General features: G+C 43.2%; 2 protein-coding genes across 5 annotated transcripts in view; both read right to left on the bottom strand.

The window, feature by feature from the left end:
• Positions 1 to 8,024, bottom strand: part of LOC111575719 (platelet-derived growth factor receptor beta-like) — a 30,477-nt gene extending 22,453 nt beyond the window's left edge. The window contains 7 exon segments of the mRNA XM_023281001.3: positions 1 to 81; positions 293 to 553; positions 718 to 913; positions 1,561 to 1,655; positions 1,805 to 1,867; positions 5,398 to 5,468; positions 7,874 to 8,024. The exon segment at positions 1 to 81 is cut by the window's left edge and continues 50 nt beyond it. Coding sequence (XP_023136769.2) covers positions 1 to 81; positions 293 to 553; positions 718 to 913; positions 1,561 to 1,655; positions 1,805 to 1,856 — 685 coding nt within the window. The 5' untranslated portion in view covers positions 1,857 to 1,867; positions 5,398 to 5,468; positions 7,874 to 8,024.
• Positions 8,025 to 10,645: 2,621 nt separating this feature from the next.
• Positions 10,646 to 21,494, bottom strand: part of LOC111575722 (uncharacterized) — a 33,391-nt gene continuing 22,542 nt past the window's right edge. For 3 of the 4 annotated variants that reach the window (XM_055017220.1, XM_055017219.1, XM_055017221.1), the window contains 2 exons: positions 11,077 to 11,195; positions 10,646 to 10,954 (listed from right to left, as the gene is read on the bottom strand). In XM_055017220.1, the coding sequence (XP_054873195.1) occupies positions 10,661 to 10,954; positions 11,077 to 11,195 (413 nt within the window). In that variant the 3' untranslated portion in view covers positions 10,646 to 10,660. Of the gene's footprint in view, positions 10,955 to 11,076; positions 11,196 to 17,423; positions 17,863 to 21,494 lie in introns of those variants that run through there. The other variant, XM_023281003.3, reaches the window with a different exon arrangement.

Raw genomic sequence — 21,494 nt, 5'->3', positions numbered from 1 at the left:
CGGTGCAGTTGACAGTGAGAACCTCCCCCTGCTTCAGCACACTGCTGGAGACAGACAGGTCCACCTCCATGACCTGAGGGACTGAGAGACAGACAGGCCAGCAGACAGACAAGCCAACCGACAGACAGGTCAGCAGACAGACAAGCCAACAGACAGACAGACAGACAGACAGGCAGACAGGTCAGGAGACAGACAGGTCAACAGACAGGTGAGCAGACAGACAGACAGGTGAGCTTAGACAGACAGGTGAGCAGACAGACAGACAGGTCAGCAGACAGACAGGTGAGCTCACCTATGATGCTGAAGACGTAGTACACCTGGGACTCTCTCTCTTCGTCTCCGTGGGCGGCCGAGCACACGTATGACGTGTCATTGAGGCGACCCGTGAAGCCGCGGCCCGGCTCGTATGTCAACCCGTCCACCGGCGTCCTGCTGGGACGCTCCAGCAGAGACACGTTGAGACGTGGGTTGGACACCACGCAGGGGATGGTGTCCTCCTCCGCCTCCTTCATCACCACACCTGGACCAACCGGGACGAACCATTGGTCTGGATCTGAGGGGGACAGGGGGACAGACAGGTGGAACTGACAGGTCAGCAGAGAGACAGGTGGGACTGACAGGTCTGGAGAGAAACAGGTGGGACTGACAGGCCAGCAGAGAGACAGGTGAGACAGGCAGGTCAGCAGAGAGACAGGTGGGACAGATATAGACTGCTACCTTGTCCAGGTATGAAAATGTTGATGTCTCTGCTCTGATTGGATGCCTCCTCCTCACAGGTGTATCTCCCAGAGTTCCTCCAGGTGACATTAACGAGCTGCAGGACGCTGCTGGACCCCCTACTGTCCACAAAAACCCCGTCTACCCGGAAGTCCGGAGGGAATCGCCACGTCACTTGACTCCACCCCGAACACACCTGAGGAAACAGACAGGTATCTGTAGAGACAGACAGGTATCTGCAGAGACAGACAGGTATCTGTAGAGACAGACGGGTATCTGCAGAGACAGACAGGTACCTGTAGAGACAGATAGGTATCTGTAGAGACAGACAGGTATCTGCAGAGACAGACAGGTACGTGTAGAGACAGACAGGTACGTGTAGAGACAGACAGGTGCCTGTAGAGACAGACAGGTATGTGTAGAGACAGACAGGTACCTATAGAGACAAACAGGTACGTGTAGAGACAGACAGGTACGTGTAGAGACAGACAGGTACCTATAGAGACAAACAGGTGCCTGTAGAGACAGACAGGTACGTGTAGAGACAGACAGGTACCTATAGAGACAAACAGGTGCCTGTAGAGACAGACAGGTACGTGTAGAGACAGACAGGTACCTATAGAGACAAACAGGTGCCTGTAGAGACAGACAGGTACGTGTAGAGACAGACAGGTACCTATAGAGACAGACAGGTGCCTGTAGAGACAGACAGGTACGTGTAGTGACAGACAGGTACCTATAGAGACAAACAGGTGCCTGTAGAGACAGACAGGTACGTGTAGAGACAGACAGGTACCTATAGAGACAAACAGGTGCCTGTAGAGACAGACAAGTGTTACTGACCACAGTGAAGTTGGAGTTTGAGTTGAGCAGAACTTCAGAAGCTGATGGCAGAAGCTCCAGAGCCACGCCCCCTTCAGGACAAACCAGGAACACACCTGCATACAGACAGACATGTAGACAGACAGGTGGACAGACAGGTAGACAGACAGGTGGACAGACAGGTAGTCAGACTGGTGGACAGACATGTAAACAGACAGGTGGACAAACAGGTGTTCTTTTCCAGTGATGTAACCTTTATACTCACACAACAGCAGCAGGTTCAGGTTCCTGTTCCGTGCTCTGATGGACGCCATCATGGCCACCAGTCCTGATCAATGGGAGCACAGAGAGGAGAGCTCAGGTGTTTACAGGTAACCCCCACAGGTAACTCCTACAGGAAACTCCTACAGGTAACCCCCACAGGTAGTTTTACTGCGTTTATACTGCAGTACGACAGTAATCTTGTTGTTTTACTGCATTTATACTGCAGTACTACAGTAAGCATGTACTTTTATTGCATTTATACTGCAGTACTACAGTACAGTAATCATTCAGTTTTACTGCATTTATACTGCAGTACTACACTACAGTAATCATGTAGTTTTACTGCATTTATACTGCAGTACTACAGTGATCATGTAGTTTTACTGCATTTATACTGCAGTACTACAGTAATCATGTAGTTTTATTGCATTATACTGCAGTACTACAGTAATCACGTACTTTTATTGCATTTATACTGCAGCACTACAGTGCAGTAATCATGTAGTTTTACTACATTTATACTGCAGTACTACAGTAATCATGTAGTTTTGCTGCATTTATACTGCAGTACTACAGTAATCATGTAGTTTTACTGAGTTGATACTGCAGTACTACAGTAATCATGTAGTTTTACTGCATTTATATTGCAGTACTACAGTAATCATGTAGTTTAACTGTGTTTATACTGCAGCACTACAGTAATCATGTAATTATACTGCATTTAGCTGCAGTACTACAGTGCATTAATGATGTATTTTACTGCATTTATACTGCAGTACTACAATAATCATGTAGTTTTACTGCATTTATACTGCAGTACTACAGTAATCATGTAGTTTTACTGCATTATACTGCAGTACTACAGTAATCATGTACTTTTATTGCATTTATACTGCAGCACTACAGTGCAGTAATCATGTAGTTTTACTATGTTTATACTGCAGTACTACAGTAATCATGTAGTTTTGCTGCATTTATACTGCAGTACTACAGTAATCATGTAGTTTAACTGTGTTTATACTGCAGCACTACAGTAATCATGTAATTATACTGCATTTAGCTGCAGTACTACAGTGCATTAATGATGTAGTTTTACTGCATTTATACTGCAGTACTACACTACAGTAAAAATGCATTTTTACTGTGTTCATACTGCAGTACTACACGACAGTAACCATGTAGTGTTACTGCATTTATACTGCAGTACTACAGTAATCATGTACTTTTATTGCATTTATAATGCAGTACTACAGTACCGTAATCATGTAGTTTTACGGCATTTATACTGTAGTACTACACTACAGTAATCATGTAGTTTTACTGCATTTATACTGCAGTACTACAGTAATCATGTACTTTTATTGCATTTATACTGCAGTACTACTGTACAGTAATCATGTAGTTTTACTGCATTTATACTGCAGTACTACAGTAATCATGTAGTTTTACTGCATGTACACTGCAACACTACAGGGCAGTAATCATGTAGTTTTACTGCATTTATACATCAGTACTACAGTAATCATGTAGTTTTACTGAGTTTATACTGCAGTACTACAGTAATCACGTAGTTTTACTGCATTTATATTGCAATACTACAGTAATCATGTCATTTAACTGCGTTTATACTGCAGTACTACAGTAATCATGTAATCATACTGCGTTTAGCTGCAGTACTACAGTAATCATAGTTTTACTGAATTGATACTGCAGTATTACAGTAATCACGTAGTTTTACTGCATTTATATTGCAGTACTACAGTAATCATGTAGTTTGACTGCGTTTATACTGCAGTACTACAGTAATCATGTAATTATACTGCATTTAGCTGCAGTACTACAGTGCATTAATGATGTAGTTTTACTGCATTTATACTGCAGTACTACACTACAGTAATCATGTAGTTTTACTGCATTTATACTGCAGTACTACAGTAATCATGTAGTTTTACTGCATGTACACTGCAACACTACAGGGCAGTAATCATGTAGTTTTACTGCATTTATACATCAGTACTACAGTAATCATGTAGTTTTACTGAGTTTATACTGCAGTACTACAGTAATCACGTAGTTTTACTGCATTTATATTGCAATACTACAGTAATCATGTCATTTAACTGCGTTTATACTGCAGTACTACAGTAATCATGTAATCATACTGCGTTTAGCTGCAGTACTACAGTAATCATAGTTTTACTGAATTGATACTGCAGTATTACAGTAATCACGTAGTTTTACTGCATTTATATTGCAGTACTACAGTAATCATGTAGTTTGACTGCGTTTATACTGCAGTACTACAGTAATCATGTAATTATACTGCATTTAGCTGCAGTACTACAGTGCATTAATGATGTAGTTTTACTGCATTTATACTGCAGTACTACACTACAGTAATCATGTAGTTTTACTGCATTTATACTGCAGTACTACAGTAATCATGTACTTTTATTGCATTTATACTGCAGTACTACAGTAATCATGTACTTTTATTGCATTTATACTGCAGTACTACCGTACAGTAATCATGTAGTTTTAGTGCATTCATACTGCAGTACTACAGTAATCATGTAGTTTTACTGCATTTACACTGCAGTACTACAGTACAGTAATCAGGTAGTTTCTCTGTGTTTATACTGCAGTACTACAGTACAGTAATCGTGTAGTTGTACTGCGTTGATACTGCAGTACTACAGTACTACTGCCTGAACATTCCTCTCCTGAATGTTTTCACAGTCGTCCAACCGCAGCGCATGCCCGGGGAGATCGACCAATCAGAGGCCTGCTTCATCCTGCAGATGGAAAGAATGTTGACCACTGAAGAAGAAAATAAACGGGAGGAATTTCCTGTTAGGAGGAGGAGGACGGACAGGAGGAGGAGGAGGGAGAAGAGGAGGAAGAGGAGGAAGAGGAGGAGGAGGAGGAGGGAGAGGAGGAAGGAGGAGGAGGAGGAGGGAGAGGACGAAGGAGGAGGACGGAGGAGGAGGAGGAAGAGGAGGAGGAGGAGGAAGAGGAGGAGGAGGAGGAAGGACAGGAGGAGGAGGAGGAGGAAGAGGAGGAGGAGGAGGAGGAGGACTGATCTGGTCCTCCTCAGAGACCAGGATCAGTCAGTGAGACCAGGGGTCTGTTTCAAAAAGCAGGTTTCGTAAAAGTCAGAGTCTGTTAATCCTGAAATGAAGGAAAATCTCAGTTTTCTGTCTCGGAGTCTGTTAACCTGCTTTGTGAAACGGATCCCTGGAGATTCCAAACAAAGGAGTCAAGATGACGTCTGGTGACCCCCAGAACAACATTAAACCCAAGAATGATGGCTCAACAACTGCAGTATTTACATCAATAACTGCAGTACTTACATCAACAACTGCAGTACTTACATCAATAACTGCAGTATTTACATCATTAACTGCAGTACTTACATCAATAACTGCAGTATTTACATCAATAACTGCAGTATTTACATCAATAACTGCAGTATTTACATCAATGACTACAGTATTTAACTAAAGATGATCAAAGTGATCAATCAGACCAAAGTAGGATCTCTTACTGATTGTCAGAGCAGCCAATCACATTGCAGCTGTGCTGTCACCTCACCTGTCTGTCACTCGTCCATAGTGTAGCTCCACCTCTGCATCATGATTGGTTCAGCTTCAGATGATTGACAGCTGTGAGTGAGAAAACAGATCATTGATCACTGAAGATAAACATGAGAATCTGATGCCTGTCTGTGGCAGGAACCAATCAGGACAGGTGAGCATCAGTTACCATGGAGACGTAGCCACGCACCATCAGTTACCATGGAGATGTTGCAGGAGAGCGCTGAGCATCTCTTCTGTCATGTCAGGTTTTCCATCAGAGATTTTTGGTGTTGTTGTTTGTATTAAGGTGTGTGTCCACTAAATGTGATTTTCCTGCACGTCAACGCATGGCATCTGAAAATCACACGGATGGTGGGTGGTCACTAGCAGACCACAGTGGGGCTCTATGTGGTCATGTGACCGAGCTGTCAGCTGGACGGGCCGGCAGACATGTTGGATAAACACGCCGCATGCTGCATGCTGGTCCGGTTGTGGTGTGTTTACCTGCAGCTCATTTGCATAAAGTAGACTGGACTTCTACTTTATGCAAATTGGATGCAGCGTGTGGAGATTCCACTCATCGTGAAAATGTCCTCAAACTTCTAAACTAGCCATCAGTGAACTAAAACCAGGACAGATTCAGCTGCAGATTATTTCTGCCTCAAATGCTTTCAGAAATACTTTTCTCTGAAGTGTTTTCTAAATAAAAGGGAAAGTTTGCAGCTGAGCCGCTGTGTTTATCTGACTCATCTGCTGGACTGTCCAGCTGAAAGCTCGGTCACGTGACCACGTAGCGGCCCACTGTTGGTCCAGATGTCACGTGACCACGTAGCGGCCCACTGTTGGTCCAGATGTCACGTGACCATGTTGTGGTCCACTAGTGACTGCCCACCATCCCTGTGATTTTCAGATGCCGTGCGGGAAAATCACATCTAGTGGAAACGCGGCTTAACACTCACCAGCTTTAACACCTGATTAACACCAGTTCCAATACTTCAATGATTAATAAACTGTCAATCAATGAGCAGCATTTCTGATCTGGTGGTTACCATGACAACCACAATGTAAACAACACCTGATAAGATATTTAGATCAATTCACTGCACCAAAACAACTCCACAACATGACGACAACAACACCACAACATGACAACACCACAACACCACAACATGACAACACCACAACAACACCACAACAACGTGACTATACCACAACAACACCACAACATGATGACAACACCACAACATGACAACAACACCACAACATGATGACAACACCAAAACATGACAACAACAACACCACAACAATGTGACAGCACCAAAACACCACAACATGACAACAACAACACAACACCACAATATGACAACAACACAACATGAAAACAACAACAGAACATCACATCACCACAACAACACTATAACAACAACACTACAACATGAGAACAAGAACACCACAACATGACTACAAAAACACAACACCACAACATGGCTACAACAACACAACATCACAAAACCACAACAACACTATAACAACAACACTACAACATCACATGACAACACCACAATAACACAACATGACAAGAACAATACCACCACAACATGACAACAACACCACAACAACACCACAACATGACAACAACATCATAACAACACCACAACATGACAACAACACCACAACATCATAACAACACCACAACATGACAACAACAGCAACAACACCACAACAACATCACAACATGAGAATGACATCACAACAACACCACCATATGACAACAACACCACAACATGACCACAACAACACCATAACATGACAACACCACAACAACATGACAACAACAACAACATGAGAACATCACAACAACACCACAACAACAACACCACATGACAACAACACCACAACAACAACACCACATGACAACAACACCACAACAAAAACACCACATGACAACAACACCACAATAACACTACAACACCACAACATGACAACAACACCACAACATGAGAACAATATCAAAACAACACCACAACAACATGACAACACCACAACTCCAAAACATGATAACGACACCACAACAACGTGACAACACAACAACACAACATGACAACACTACCACAATTATACCAAAACAAGACCACAACACAACAACAGCATGACACAACACCATGACACAATCCCAGAGTCCAGCTTCAGCTGCTGGTTTCTGAACATCAGTCACCACAAAAATACACAACACCATCAAAACGTGACACAAAATACCACAAAAATACACAGCTACAGGAGGACACAAATACATCCAAAGTCTTTGTTGTCCAGTTTACTGCTCGCAACTTGTTTCTGTGGAAACTCAGTAGTACTGCACTGATGGAACATTTCAGAGTATTTGTGTTGTTAAAGTACAGATATTGAGTTTACGGAAACCTTCTGATGCAGCTCTTCCTCTGTTTCTGCTTCTTCTGTTTTTCTTTCTCTTTTACTATCGTCTAGTTCCTCACCTTTGTCGCCTTCTTCTCCTTCTTCTTCTTCTTCTTCTCCTTCTTCTTCTTGTTCTTCTCCTCTCTTCAGTCTCATTCCAGACGAGCGACGAATGGAAACCAACAGACTGAGTCACAGAAAGAGAGAAACGTCTGTTTTCAATTTGTCTCAACGTCGATTGCCCTCAGGAAGTGAACTCAGTCCAACACACACACACACACACACACACACACACACACACACACACACACACACACACACACACACACACACAGAGACACACACACACACACACACACACACACACACACACACACACACACACACACACACACACACACACACACAGTAGTGAGAACTAGTGGAAAGCACAAAAAGGCCTTTACTGTGTGTGTGTGTGTGTGTGTGTGTGTGTGTGTGTGTGTGTGTGTGTGTGTGTGTGTGTGTGTGTGTGTGTGTGTGTGTGTGTGTGTGTGTGTGTCAGCAGATTCATCGATGGATCAGTAATAAATAAGTTTGTCTTCAGTCTGCAGCTCTAAACCTCCAGATGAACCTGATTCAGTTTCACATATTTCAGTCTGATTTATTCCACAAACCTTCATCAGATTTTAAATTTATTTTGCCAATAACTGAGAGAATAATTTGATAAATTCATGGAATCAGACACTCTGAGTGAAACTGCTGCAATTCCACAGGTTGACCAGCAGGTGTCTGTATTGCTAAACTTCACGTCAATATAAACTCACATTAGACACTCCTCTCAGCGTTCATGCTCTCTGATGTGGTTTCTGAGCACGCTCTGTTGGATTTCTTCTTTCCAGCAGCAGACTTCATGTGAACAGAACAAAACACAGCAGAAAATGTTTTGTTCAGCATCATCAACGAATCACCTCACAGTATTCAGATTACTTTAAGTACAAAGGCAGAGTTTCTCCTCTGATGATCAGAGACAAAGACAAATATTTCAACACTATTTAAAGTTCAGCTCCAATGTAGAAACTCAGTGAAACTGTAGTACCACTAATCAGGAGGTCTAGAAGGAGTCATAGTACCACTAATCAGGAGGTCTAGGAGGAGTCATAGCACCACTAATCAGGAGGTCTAGGAGGAGTCATAGTACCACTAATCAGGAGGTCTAGAAGGAGTCATAGTACCACTAATCAGGAGGTCTAGAAGGAGTCATAGTACCACTAATCAGGAGGTCTAGGAGGAGTCATAGCACCACTAATCAGGAGGTCTAGGAGGAGTCATAGTACCACTAATTAGGAGGTCTAGGAGGAGTCATAGTACCACTAATCAGGAGGTCTAGAAGGAGTCATAGTACCACTTATCAGGAGGTCTAGGAGGAGTCATAGTACCACTAATCAAGAGGTACAGAAGGAGTCATAGTACCACTAATCAAGAGGTACAGAAGGAGTCATAGTACCACTAATCAAGAGGTACAGAAGGAGTCATAGGACCACTAATCAAGAGGTACAGAAGGAGTCATGGTACCACTAATCAAGAGGTACAGAAGGAGTCATAGTACCACTAATCAAGAGGTACAGAAGGAGTCATAGGACCACTGTGACAGAGCGCCTCTAAATGCCCCGTCACTCTTAAGCCCTGTGCGCTTTTTCTCCTCTCTGCGGCTCCGGAGGGGGCGGGGTGCAAGAGCGCACCACGCGCTCCATTGTTCTCACAGCGCGCGCTGTGAAACGGTTTTCTGGGACCATCCGCACGTTCCCCGGCCCTGGACTCATAAACTGCCTGTCATAATCCTCCCCATATCTGGACTCACCTCTTCCCTGCTGTAACGCATCGAGGGTGCACACTCGGTGCCTACACGTCTCCCCTCACCAAGCACACCCGGACAGTAACACTCACCTCTCAATGACTGTGCAGCCTCTGTGTCGTGGGCCAAACAGAGGCGCTTCCTGGCCGTGAGGGAAATGGGGCAAGTGGCGCGCAATGAGGCCACCATGTGACCTGGATTTTCCCATTTTCCGGTTCTGTAGTTATTTTGTGGTTTATTATGTTTTCAGAGTTGTTTCAGTTACCATAAGTTGGGTAATTTGTTTTGTGTAATTTTGGTTTAATTGTATTATGGATTTTGTTCTTCCTTATGGTTATTTTGGCCTTTTCTTATTTACCCCCTACAATTAACTTTTGGTTTGCCCGGGGGAGGGGCTAGGGGGGTATATATGGGCCCTGAGTTGAACAGCCAGTGAGTTGGTGCTGGAGGTGCTCTAGGCGATGTGGCTGCCCGCTGAAAGGTTTCAAGCTCTCTGTAAATACTTCTGTTTTTTTTTCCTGCTGTGTCCACCAGTCTTTTTGCACTGTAAATATTTATATACGCTTTTAAAGGATTTGGTGCAAATAAAAAAATTCACTGTTTTTGGAACTCTTCGACCTTGCCATCATTTTTATAATTTTTTTAAATGAACCCGTGACAACCACTAATCAGGAGGTCTAGAAGGAGTCATAGTACCACTAATCAAGAGGTCTAGAAGGAGTCATAGGACCACTAATCAGGAGGTACAGAAGGAGTCATAGCACCACTAATCAGGAGATCTAGAAGGAGTCATAGTACCACTAATCAGGAGGTATAGAAGGAGTCATAGCACCACTAATCAGGAGGTATAGGAGGAGTCATAGTACCACTAATCAGGAGGTCTAGAAGGAGTCATAGCACCACTAATCAGGAGGTCTAGGAGGAGTCACAGAACCACTAATCAGGATATTATAATAATATATATATATATATATATATATATATATTTTTTTTCAAAATAAATCAAAAACTAAAAAATGAGCAAGTTGGTCTCTCACACTGAGCTGGTCTCAGGCATCAGCTCTGGCTTAAAATGTCTCTTTGCTGCTGCTGTGTCATACTTATGTGGCTTCACTCTATCAGACGGCTGTCCACTCCTCACATCAGCCTCCAGTCTGTAGTGCGGCAGGTTGGCTAGCTCCTGGCTGTGGAAGGATGGAAGCCACACTATCCATCCACACACCCCGTCAACGCTGCCGTCCTCTTCATCTGACATCATGTCAGTTGTGATGCCCTTCCAGAAGTCCTCTTCATCTGGAGCAAGGACTGTCTCCCTGGCATCCAGCAGCTGTGAACACAATCAGTACAGGAAATCAATACACTTACTAATGTAACAGCGACCAGCAATACTATTCTAACCACATCTTATATAAAACACACAATGTAATGAATCAAACTAATATCTCTTACCCTCTTTCTTCTCTGGTGACTCTGGGCAGAAGATTTCATGGCCTCCGCCTGATCCGCCATGTTGGGTTGACTGTAGCGGTAGTTCCTCCGTAGCATTTCAAAATGCTTTTTACAATCAGCTGGAAAACAGTTAAATGAAGCCGTTATTAGCTTTTTTATTATTATTTCCTGCTATTTTCAGCTATTGTTGCTGTTGATGAAGTCAGATAATTTAGAACATAGAAGAACGTCTGTCTCCACATCTGGACTTCAGCCAAAGTTTTAACTAAATATGTCCTGACTGTCTCATCGTGAGGCGAGCCCAGTCTGTGAAAATAAATCAGAACATTCATTTACTACTCACAGCAGAATAACTGCAGAGTCAACTGTAAAGTCATTTAAAACAGTTTTAAATTAGCAGACACAATTTGAATGAATGCATGAATGGTTTACAATCTACAGTACAACAATTTAATTGTGTACATTCAGCTGACAAAGAATTATTATACATGCTTACAGTAAACATTTTCTCACAAAAAAGAAACGAAAAAGAAAAAAGAATAAACAGTCTCACCCTTGTTCCTAAAACCTCTTTTCCGCTGAATTTCCTCGCCGCTGGAGAAAGTGTTTAATTTGGCTTCCATAGCGGCTATCCTCTCCTCCAGCTTCTGCTCCAGCTTCTGCTCCAGCTTCTGCTCCAGCTTCTGCTCCAGCTTCTGCTCCAGCTTCTGCTCCAGCTTCTGCTCCAGCTTCTGCTAACGCTCAATAGTTTCTTCTCAGTGTCTGTCGCAGGTCTGACTGGAACCAGTCGGTCATGTCCAGGCTGTTCTATGCGAGGAGTTTGTGGTGAGTTGGACTGGTGATACCGGGCCGCCATTGTAGAAACTCACGTAACAAAGACGACTTCTTTAGCCGCGATTTCACAAGCACCTACTCGGCGCGGTGCGGCTCGGCTCGTCTTTGTTTGCGAGCGTTTCCATACGGGTTAGTGCATGGTATCAGGCACGACTTTCCGTACCTTCTCGGCTGAGGTTCCAAGCGAGATGAAGTGAGCCGAGATGTGACGTCTACATAGTGCAGCCCACTGATTGGACAGGAGTGCAGCCCACTGATTGGACAGGGAGTGACGACACACGAAAGCGACTCCAGCACGAAAACAAAACCGGCATTTAAAAAAAACTAAACAGCGACGGTGTGCATTGCTCTTCACAGACCTCTCTGTTCTTTATAATTTTAATATGACAGCCAGACCTGTACTGTGGGTGAATGAAGAGGTCGAGACTTTTCTGTGTTTGGTGGTGGACCAAAGAATACAGAGGGAGCTGGACATAGAAAGTTTATCAGGAGGTCTCTGAGCGGATGGCCGCTCACATATACAGTAGACTGTATATAAAGAGGACAGAAGCAGTGTAGGGAGAAGCTGAAAAAGCTCAAAAATGACTATCGGTCCACCAAGGACCACAGCGGCCGGCGTGGGTCAACCAGGAGGTGTTGGAAGAGGTTTAATGGAAGCTATTTACTGGCACCACACCAGCGAGCAACAGGAGGGAGACTCAGCTGCTGCATTATTGGAGATGTTCAAGAATGGTGAGTGTTTTGTGACTTCAAGAAACTTTTACATCATTCATCCCATTGGTGACAAGCTTCTTTTAAGCAAACAAGTATATTTAGAAAGTAACGTTGTTGTCTCCTGTAGCAGACAATAAGCTAGCTAGTTAGCCATCAGCGCTAGCTAGTTAGCCATCGGCACTAGCTAGTTAGCCATCGGCGCTATCTAGTTAGCCATCAGCGCTAGCTAGTTAGCCATCAGCGCTAGCTAGTTAGCCATCAGCGCTAGCTCCATGCTCTGCTTGTATTTTGTGCTGCTGTTTCTAACGTTTAGCTCTCAGAAGCTAATACTTCAGTAAGCATGTCGTGTTTTTCGTGTACTTAGGGTGAGTGTTTATTTCTGTTCAAGAATCCTTTCCACATGCGAAGCCTGCTCCACCTCCGTCATGGAGCCCCCAGCTCCCCTGCCTCCTCTCCAGCACCAGCTTCGACACCAGTACCAACTCGGACACCAATCCTGTCAACATCAACCTTCAGCACGTAACAGCAACATCTTATCACTGGTAAGACACGGTAAACAGAGATCATGGTTGATTTTCGCTTTAGTATTATTACTACAGGTGTAAATGCCTGCAGCAATGATCAGAACAGCGAGACCAATGACCAAGAATTCAGGCAGGTGTAAATGCAAACTGTGCAGCATGCCAGCTCAGGAATGCCTGATGAAAGCTACATGTAACTACAGTGACACATAAACAGAACACATGCAGCTGCATTTTTTTTCCATTGACTTAACAAGCAAGTCACTATAATTAATTTACTTTCTCGTGCAATGTAGTATTGCAACCATTCTTCGTCATGAGTCCAATGTGTGTGTATGTGTGTAGCCCATCTTCTTCCGTCTCAGACCTCCGGTGTCTCAGTTCGCGAGGGTGGAAGCGGGATAACACAGCAGATTGCTATGGAGACGTCCTCGGTTGGCCCGGTCCAAAAGTCAACAGGTGTCCTTGGGAAAGTGGGGGGGGGTGTAGGAGAGCTATCTCTTGGCCATGAAACTTCCAGAGGAGTTTGTTATTGTTCCAGGGGTGCCAGAATGTAATCAGTTTCCTTCTTGTTTGGGTGGGAGAGAGGAGCAATTTCACCTTCCCCCTACTGCTCTCAACAGTTTTAGACCCCAGCTATAGCGATTCTCACCCTGATGGCTTCCACTTTGCGACTCAAATCAACAGTCACACCAAGCAAATTGTTCATCTTATGATTGAGTTCGTCATACCGAGCATCGGCAGCCGTGATCCGATCGTTTGCATAGACTAGCAGTGTTTGGACGTCATTTCTATCTGCCGTCTTCCTGATTTTCCAGAAGCTCAGGCCAGTGAACAAGCCAATTATCAGCAGGTCTGTCATCATAAATCCGAATATATAAACATCTTCCACATCCTCCACGGATAGGGGTGCCAGGCACATGATCCCCTTCCACTTCCCCCAGGCGTCGATCACGTAACCAGAGGCAAAACTCCCATCCGGGCAGGTAGGCTCCCCTAGGCCTGTGCTCTTTGTGGTGACAATCTTGTCAATTGCGTTGAGAGACCAGTTAATCAATTCCATGATCGGTGTTTCGAAGGTCCAGTGCCAAGCGATCGCTCCAAGTCAAACAGACGAGACGAGACGAGACAAAAAGACAAAAAAGTGCAGCAAGCAGAAGACATTAGGGAGTGGGGAGAACAGAGATAGAAACGGAGCGAGGAAAAGTGCGACCGCCTCCTATGAGAGCTCAGAGCAGTTTACCAGGATCATCACGTCTAGAGTAGACTATTACAATTCTCTGGATGTGGTCTGGATCAGATTCTGTTCTGGTCCTAAACGCTGCTGCTGGTTTATAACAGAAACAAAGAAACGGGAGAACATCAGTCCAGTTTTAGTTTTGCTCCACTGGCTTCCTGTCCTAATCCTAAGAGCTTCAGTCGAAGGCAAATTCATCAGACAGGATGTTTTTATTTCTATGAGGCTTTTTTTTGTTGTTGTCTACTGAACTCTTGGAACAGATACGACTACTCTCTGCCCTAGGTGATGTGTATAGGTGGAAAAAGGAAGTCCTACAGATTTGTTTTATGTGCGAGTTAAAGGACATGTCCTGGTCAAAGATAACACCGAGGTTCCTCACAGTAGTACTGGAGGCCAATGTAATGCCATCCAGAGTAACTATATGCTTTGAAAGCAATTCTCTAAGATGTTTGGGGCCAAATACAATGACTTCAGTCTTGTCTGAATTTAGTAGTAAGAAATTATAGGTCATCCAGGTCTTTATGTCCTTAAGACAATCTTGCAGTCTAGCTAGCTGATTAGTTTCATTTGGCTTCATAGATAAATACAATTGAGTGTCATCAGCATAACAATGGAAATTAATACAGTGCTTCCTAATAATGTTGCCTAAGGGAAGCATGTATAATGTGAACAGTATTGGTCCTAAGACAGAACCCTGAGGAACTCCATGATTAACCCTAGTATGCTCAGAAGAGTCATTGTTGACATGCACAAACTGGAACCTGTCTGATAAGTAGGATTTAAACCAGTCCAGTGCTGTCCCTTTAATGCCAATAGAATGTTCGAGTCGCTGTAATAAAAGTTTGTGGTCGATTGTATCGAATGCTGCACTAAGGTCCAATAAAATAAGTATAGAGACCAGTCCATTATCTGACGCTATGAGAAGGTCATTAGTAACTTTCACCAGAGCTGTTTCTGTGCTATGATGCACTCTGAAGCCTGACTGAAACTCTTCAAACAAGCTATTCCTTTGTAAATGTTCACATAATTGATTTGCAACTGTTCTTTCCAGAATTTTGGAGAGAAATGGGAGGTTGGAAATTGGTCTATAGTTGGCTAAAACATCTGGATCTAGAGTGGGCTTTCTAAGTATAGGTTTGATTACAGAAACCTTAAAAGCCTGTGGTACATAACCTGTTACTAGAGAGAGATTAATCAGATCTAACATTGAGGAATTAATTAAAGGTAAAGCCTCCTTGAACAGTCTAGTTGGGATAGGATCTAAAAGACATGTTGATGGTTTGGATGTAGAAACTATTGAAATGAGTTCAGAGAGATGTATAGGGGTGAAAAATTCTAAATATCCATCTGGTCTTACAGCCAATTCTAAAGTATCTGTACTCGATGATACAATTGTGACATTTGCAGGAAGGGCCAGAGTAATTTTTTCTCTAATCGTAATAATTTTATTTGTAAAGAAGCTCATGAAGTTGTTACTGCTCAAAGCTAAAGGAATACAAGGTTCAACAGAGCTCTGACTCTTTGTCAGCCTGGCTACAGTGCTGAAGAGAAACCTGGGGTTGTTCTTGTTTTCCTCTATTAAAGATGAATAATATGTTGTCCTGGCATTACGAAGAGCTTTTTTATAAATTACTAGACTATTTTTCCAAGCTACATAAACTTCCTCTAAATTAGTGGAGTACCACTTCCTTTCCAGCTTTCGGGACGTGAACATAATGTGAGTATTGGAATAGTGTTCATTCTAATATTTAGTTTCATGAGTGTTTTACATACAGTATAACATCAGCAGCTGCATGCAAAAGAAGAAAGACACTAGATTGCACTATCTCTGTTTACTCTTGTTTTTCTGGTTTTGTTTTGGTGCAGCAAATCAGGTGTATAGCCTAGATTTTTGTTGTTTTGATTGTGTGTCTTAAGAAGCCATGTGTAACTTACTGAGTTCTACCTACTTTATTCTATTATTTTATGTTAATTCATAAAATTATTTATTGCAGCTTTGCAATGTCATTGAGGTATAATGTGACTTTTCTATTTATACACTGGGATTATTTAATTTAATTGAAATATTTGCACCAAGTTGCACTTTTATTTCTAACATTTGAATGGTGCAGCTGGGTCTATTGTGTTTACAAATGCTGTCAAAAGCGATGTGAGCTTTAAGTTTTTTATAAAGCCACAGCAGTTACACATAACTTCAGTTGTTGGGTGGGTAGGTGGGTGGGTAGGTGGGCAGGTGGGTAGGTAGGTAGGTAGGTGGGTAAGTAGGTAGGTAGGTGGGTGGGCGGGTGGGTAGGTGGGTAGGTAGGTGGGCAGGTGGGTAGATGGGTAGGTAGGTAGGTAGGTAGGTAGGTAGGTAGGTAGGTAGGTAGGTAGGTGGGTAGGTAGATAGGTAGGTAGGTAGGTGGGTAGGTAGATAGGTAGGTAGGTGGGTAGGTAGATAGGTAGGTAGATAGGTAGGTAGATAGGTAGGTAGGTAGATAGGTAGGTAGGTAGGTAGGTAGGTAGGTAGGTAGGTAGGTAGGTAGGTAGGTAGGTAGGTAGATGGGTAGGTAGGTAGGTAGATGGGTAGGTAGGTAGGTAGGTGGGTGGGTAGGTAGGTAGGTAGGTGGGTGGGTAGGTAGGTAGGTGGGTAGGTAGGTAGGTAGATGGGTAGGTAGGTAGGTAGATGGGTGGGTAGGTAGGTAGGTAGGTAGGTGGGTGGGTAGGTTGGTAGGTAGGTAGATAGGTAGGTAGGTAGGTAGGTGGGTGGGTAGGTAGGTAGGTAGGTGGGTGGGTAGGTAGGTAGGTAGGTGGGTAGGTAGGTACGTAGGTGGGTAGGTAGGTCTAAACCTCCAGATGAACCTGGTTCACAGTTTCATATATTATAGTCTGATTTATTCCACAAACCTTTATCAGATTTTAAAATGTATTTTACCAATAACTTAGAGAATAATTTGATAAATTCAGGGAATCACAGACACTCTGTTCAGTGAAACTGCTGCACTTCCACAGGTTGACCAGCAGGTGTCTCTATTGCTAAAATTCACATCAATATAAACTCACATTATCATCTTTATTTTATGCAAGAAACAAACTCAGAAGCAAAATCTTTTTCTGTTTTTCATCATGCTCACTTGAAGTCCAGATTCTCTTTAAATCTTTGAGAATGTCAAGGAGCTCATGATGTTTGGGTTGGAGAGGATGTATCATGATGTGAAGCATGGTGGTGGCAGCATCATATGTAGTTGTGTTAATCTCGTCTGTTTTCCCGACTCCTTTTCAACTCTCTCAGATTGTTGAGCAGCTCGTGATATTCAGGTGTGTTGGTGGAGAAAAGTTTTCCTTCATTCAGCCAACTGTTGAGTCTTTCTTTTCCCTGCCGGTCGATCACTCCCATCTCAGAGTATTTTTCCACCAGCAGTTTGTCTCCGATGTGATGGTAATGCCGAGTCGCCTCTTTGGAGATCACGTCCCGTCTTCTGCCTCGCGGGGGGAGTCCTGAACCAATCGGATTCAGAGATTGCACACAGAATATTGCATTAATTTAACATCAGAGTCCTGAGAAAACATTGACTTCCTGTCACAGAGACAGAACAGGACTGGTGTTGAGGAGTGCTGATCCATTAAACACAGAAATCTGTTCACTGTCTGAACCACTGTTCTTTAAACATCTCCACAATGACAACACTTATCAGCCTGAAACCATAAAAACAGAAAGAATCTTCTGATTTTCTGTTTTCAGATGGTCGTCCAATCATCGCTGATGTTTGGTCCTTCAGGAAAATCCACCAACTCTGAGCTTAGAATCAGGATATTTCACCAGACGGTTCTGTCCTGGCTGGTTGGAATAACTGTCATTCATCTACAGGACTGTAAAAAGTGTTGACCCAGCTGGATGTTTCTCCTTTTATTGCTTTTCAACACTGAATCATTCATAGTAAAACAGATTTCTACAAAGTTAATGTTCAAAATAAAATGTAAAATAAATGACAAGTATGAACCCTCTTTGAAGACACTCTAATGCAGTGTCTTTAATAAGTAGCTCGCCAAGCAAATTGAACATGTAAGAAAATAATAATAGAGAAAGAAAGAAAATAGAAAGAATCGAACTTTATCTACTCACTACAACTCTATACCTATCCCAACTCCCCTCCCCCAATATCAGCCAATCACATTCATGTTTATGACTCCATTACCTGCCCTAATGAGCAGCAGCTACAGCCGGCGGCTATTGTTGTCCAACCTAATGTGAGTGGAACTATCGTTAGAAATTAAGATTTTATTTTACTGTTATTAAAGCTTGTGTGCCATTTGGACATAAAACAATGAGTGAACAGGGTCCATCAAAAAAACCAGAAGGCCGACCATTTCCATCAAGAGTGGGACACCTACTATTTCTTCACAAGTGTGAAAGACAGGTGTGTGTGCTTGATTTGAGGGACCAGCATTGCAGTCGGGAAGAAAGGTCATGTGGAGCGGCACTTCACAAGAAGTCGGACCGTCATTTTCCATCTGGCAGCAGCCTGCAGTCAGCTAAGGTGAGTGAGTTGAAAGAGGGATTTTAACGACAGTAATCATTGTTTATAAAACCAGCGAAGAAAGCCGAGGCTGCGACTGAAGCATGGTTCAAAGTGGCCCATCATCTAGCAAAGATAAAAAACCTTTGATGGATGGAAGCTTTGTTCAGGATGCAATAACTCTTGTTGCTGATTCTTTATTCAAGGATCACAAAAATGGTCCAGAAATCCCGTCTGCTGTATCAGAGGTGTAGTTAGGCAGAAATACAATGGCAAGGAGAGTTTCTGAGCTCTCAGAGGACACCAAGGGGCAGTTGGACCAGGACATGGCACCTGGAAAAGGTTTTCAGTTCAATGTGAAGAATCAACGGACTCCAGCACACTGCCTAGTTGGCGGTGTTTGAAGACTTCTCTGCTAAAGAGGAATTCCTCATGTTGCTCCTTTTGAAAACAATGACCAGCGGCCTGGATATTTAATCTAGTGAAGAACTACTTTGCAGAAAAAAACGTGTCGTTAGAAAAGCTGGTGTCAGTAACAACTGATGGCTGTCCAGCTATGACAGGGAGAAGAATGACTTCATTGCAAACTGCAAAGCAGACTCAGATTTTCTAAAATGTTTGAACTATCATTGTATCCTCCACCAACAGGCCATCTGTGCCAAAGTCACGGGGTCTGATGAGGTCCTGTCCTGTCATAAAGATAAATTATATTCGAGCAAAGGCCAAACAACATCGAAGTCTCAAGTCATTTTTGGAAGAACTGTCATCGGAATACAGTGATATTAAGCTGCATACAGAAATCAGATGGCTCAGCAGAGGAAAAATCCTGCATCAATTTTTAGCACTTCTGACTGAAATCAAAGCTTTCATGGAGGCAAGAGATGAGGATACAACTCTGCTGTCTGACACTGAATGACTGGACCTGGCATTTCTCACAGATGTGACAGAAATTAAATGGCCTGAACTGTGAATTGCAAAGCAGAAGAAGACAATCAGTGATATGATTAGGGCCTGTTTCTCCAACAAGTGAAGAAAAGGAAAACACTTCCCCTCTGTGCTCAAAATGCTGGAAGAAAATGCATCTGGGGCCATGGACATCCAGAAATACACAGACCTCTGGACCAGGCTGAGTCATGAGTTTGAGGACAGCTTCACAGACTTTGTAAGTCTGAAGCTCTGTGTCACATTTATTTCAAACCTTTTCATGGATGTGGACATATCTGAGATTTCTGAACAGATGGGTGAGGTGTTCGTTCTCAGTAGCGTCGATGTGGAGATGGAAATTCTCAATCTGCAAAATGACATCCAGATGAAGTCTCACAAGTCTGCTGATGATTTCTGGAAGCTTTGGATGCAAAGAAGTTCCCCACAATCTGCCAGGAGCCATGAAATGTGCTATGCTGTTTGGCTCAACATATCTCTGTGAATCTGCCTTTTCTGACTTAAATTTTATCAAGTCAAAGTTCTGAACTCGTCTCACTGATGTCCACCTGGATGACTGCATCAGAGTCAACCTCTCTGGAAACACACCGGATTACAAGGCTCTGGTCGACAGCATGCAGTGTCAAACATCTCATTAAAGGTAAGCATAGAATAATGTGCTAAATATATACCTGGCAAAAAAACAAAAACAAAACAACAATAAGGGGACTAGAAGTAGCTCATGACGTGTTTTATTGTTTGAAAGTAGCTCTCATCCTAAAAAAGATTGGAGACCCCTGGTCTAACTGAACTCAGAGCAGCCAGTTGGTTCTAGAAATCAGCAGTCATTAATGGATGATCTGAGGTCAGCGATTGGAGGATAAAGACTCTTGGATCTGAAGGTCCAGTCTCTGGTGGATCAGAACTCCTGGATAGAACTACACCATGAAGACTGAAGAACCAAGAAACTCTGAGAAAAGATTGTTGAAAAGAATCAGTAAGGATGATACCAGAACATTTAAAGTTCCTGAAAATCTCTTGGAGTCCAGTTAAATCCATCATTAAGAAATGGAAGGAAGATGGAACATGAATAAATCTGACTAGAGCAGGACGTCCTCAAGACCTGAGAGACTAGAGAGGGAGGCCACCAAGACTCCTATGACTCCTCTGAAGGAGAAAGAGACTAGAGAGGGAGGCCACCAAGACTCCTATGACTCCTCTGAAGGAGTTCCAGCTTCAGACTGTTCATCCAACAACTGTTGTCTGTTCTTCACCAGTCAAAGCTTCATGGACACAAAGAGAAAGACTCTGATGGAAAAAGCTCCAATTAAATCTGGACTAGAGTTCACCAGAAGACATGTGGAGACTCTGAAGACACCTGGAAGAAGGTTCTTTGGTCTGAGGACACCAGGATGGAGCTTTATGTCCATCAGACTAGATGATATGTTTGATGGACACCAAACACTGAACATCTTCACAAACACACCATCCCCACTGTGAAGCACGGTGGTGGCAGCATCATGATGTGAAGCACGGTGGCGGCAGGATCATGGTGTGAAGCACGGTGGTGGCAGCATTATGGTGTGAAGCATGGTGGCGGCAGCATCATGATGTGAAGCATGGTGGAGGCAGCATCATGGTGTGAAGCATGGTGGCGGCAGCATTATGGTGTGAAGCATGGTGGCGGCAGCA

Source organism: Amphiprion ocellaris, chromosome 14 (genome assembly GCF_022539595.1).
Source record: "Amphiprion ocellaris isolate individual 3 ecotype Okinawa chromosome 14, ASM2253959v1, whole genome shotgun sequence".
Lineage (NCBI taxonomy): Eukaryota > Metazoa > Chordata > Actinopteri > Pomacentridae > Amphiprion > Amphiprion ocellaris.
This window is presented reverse-complemented; position numbering and strand designations above follow the sequence as displayed.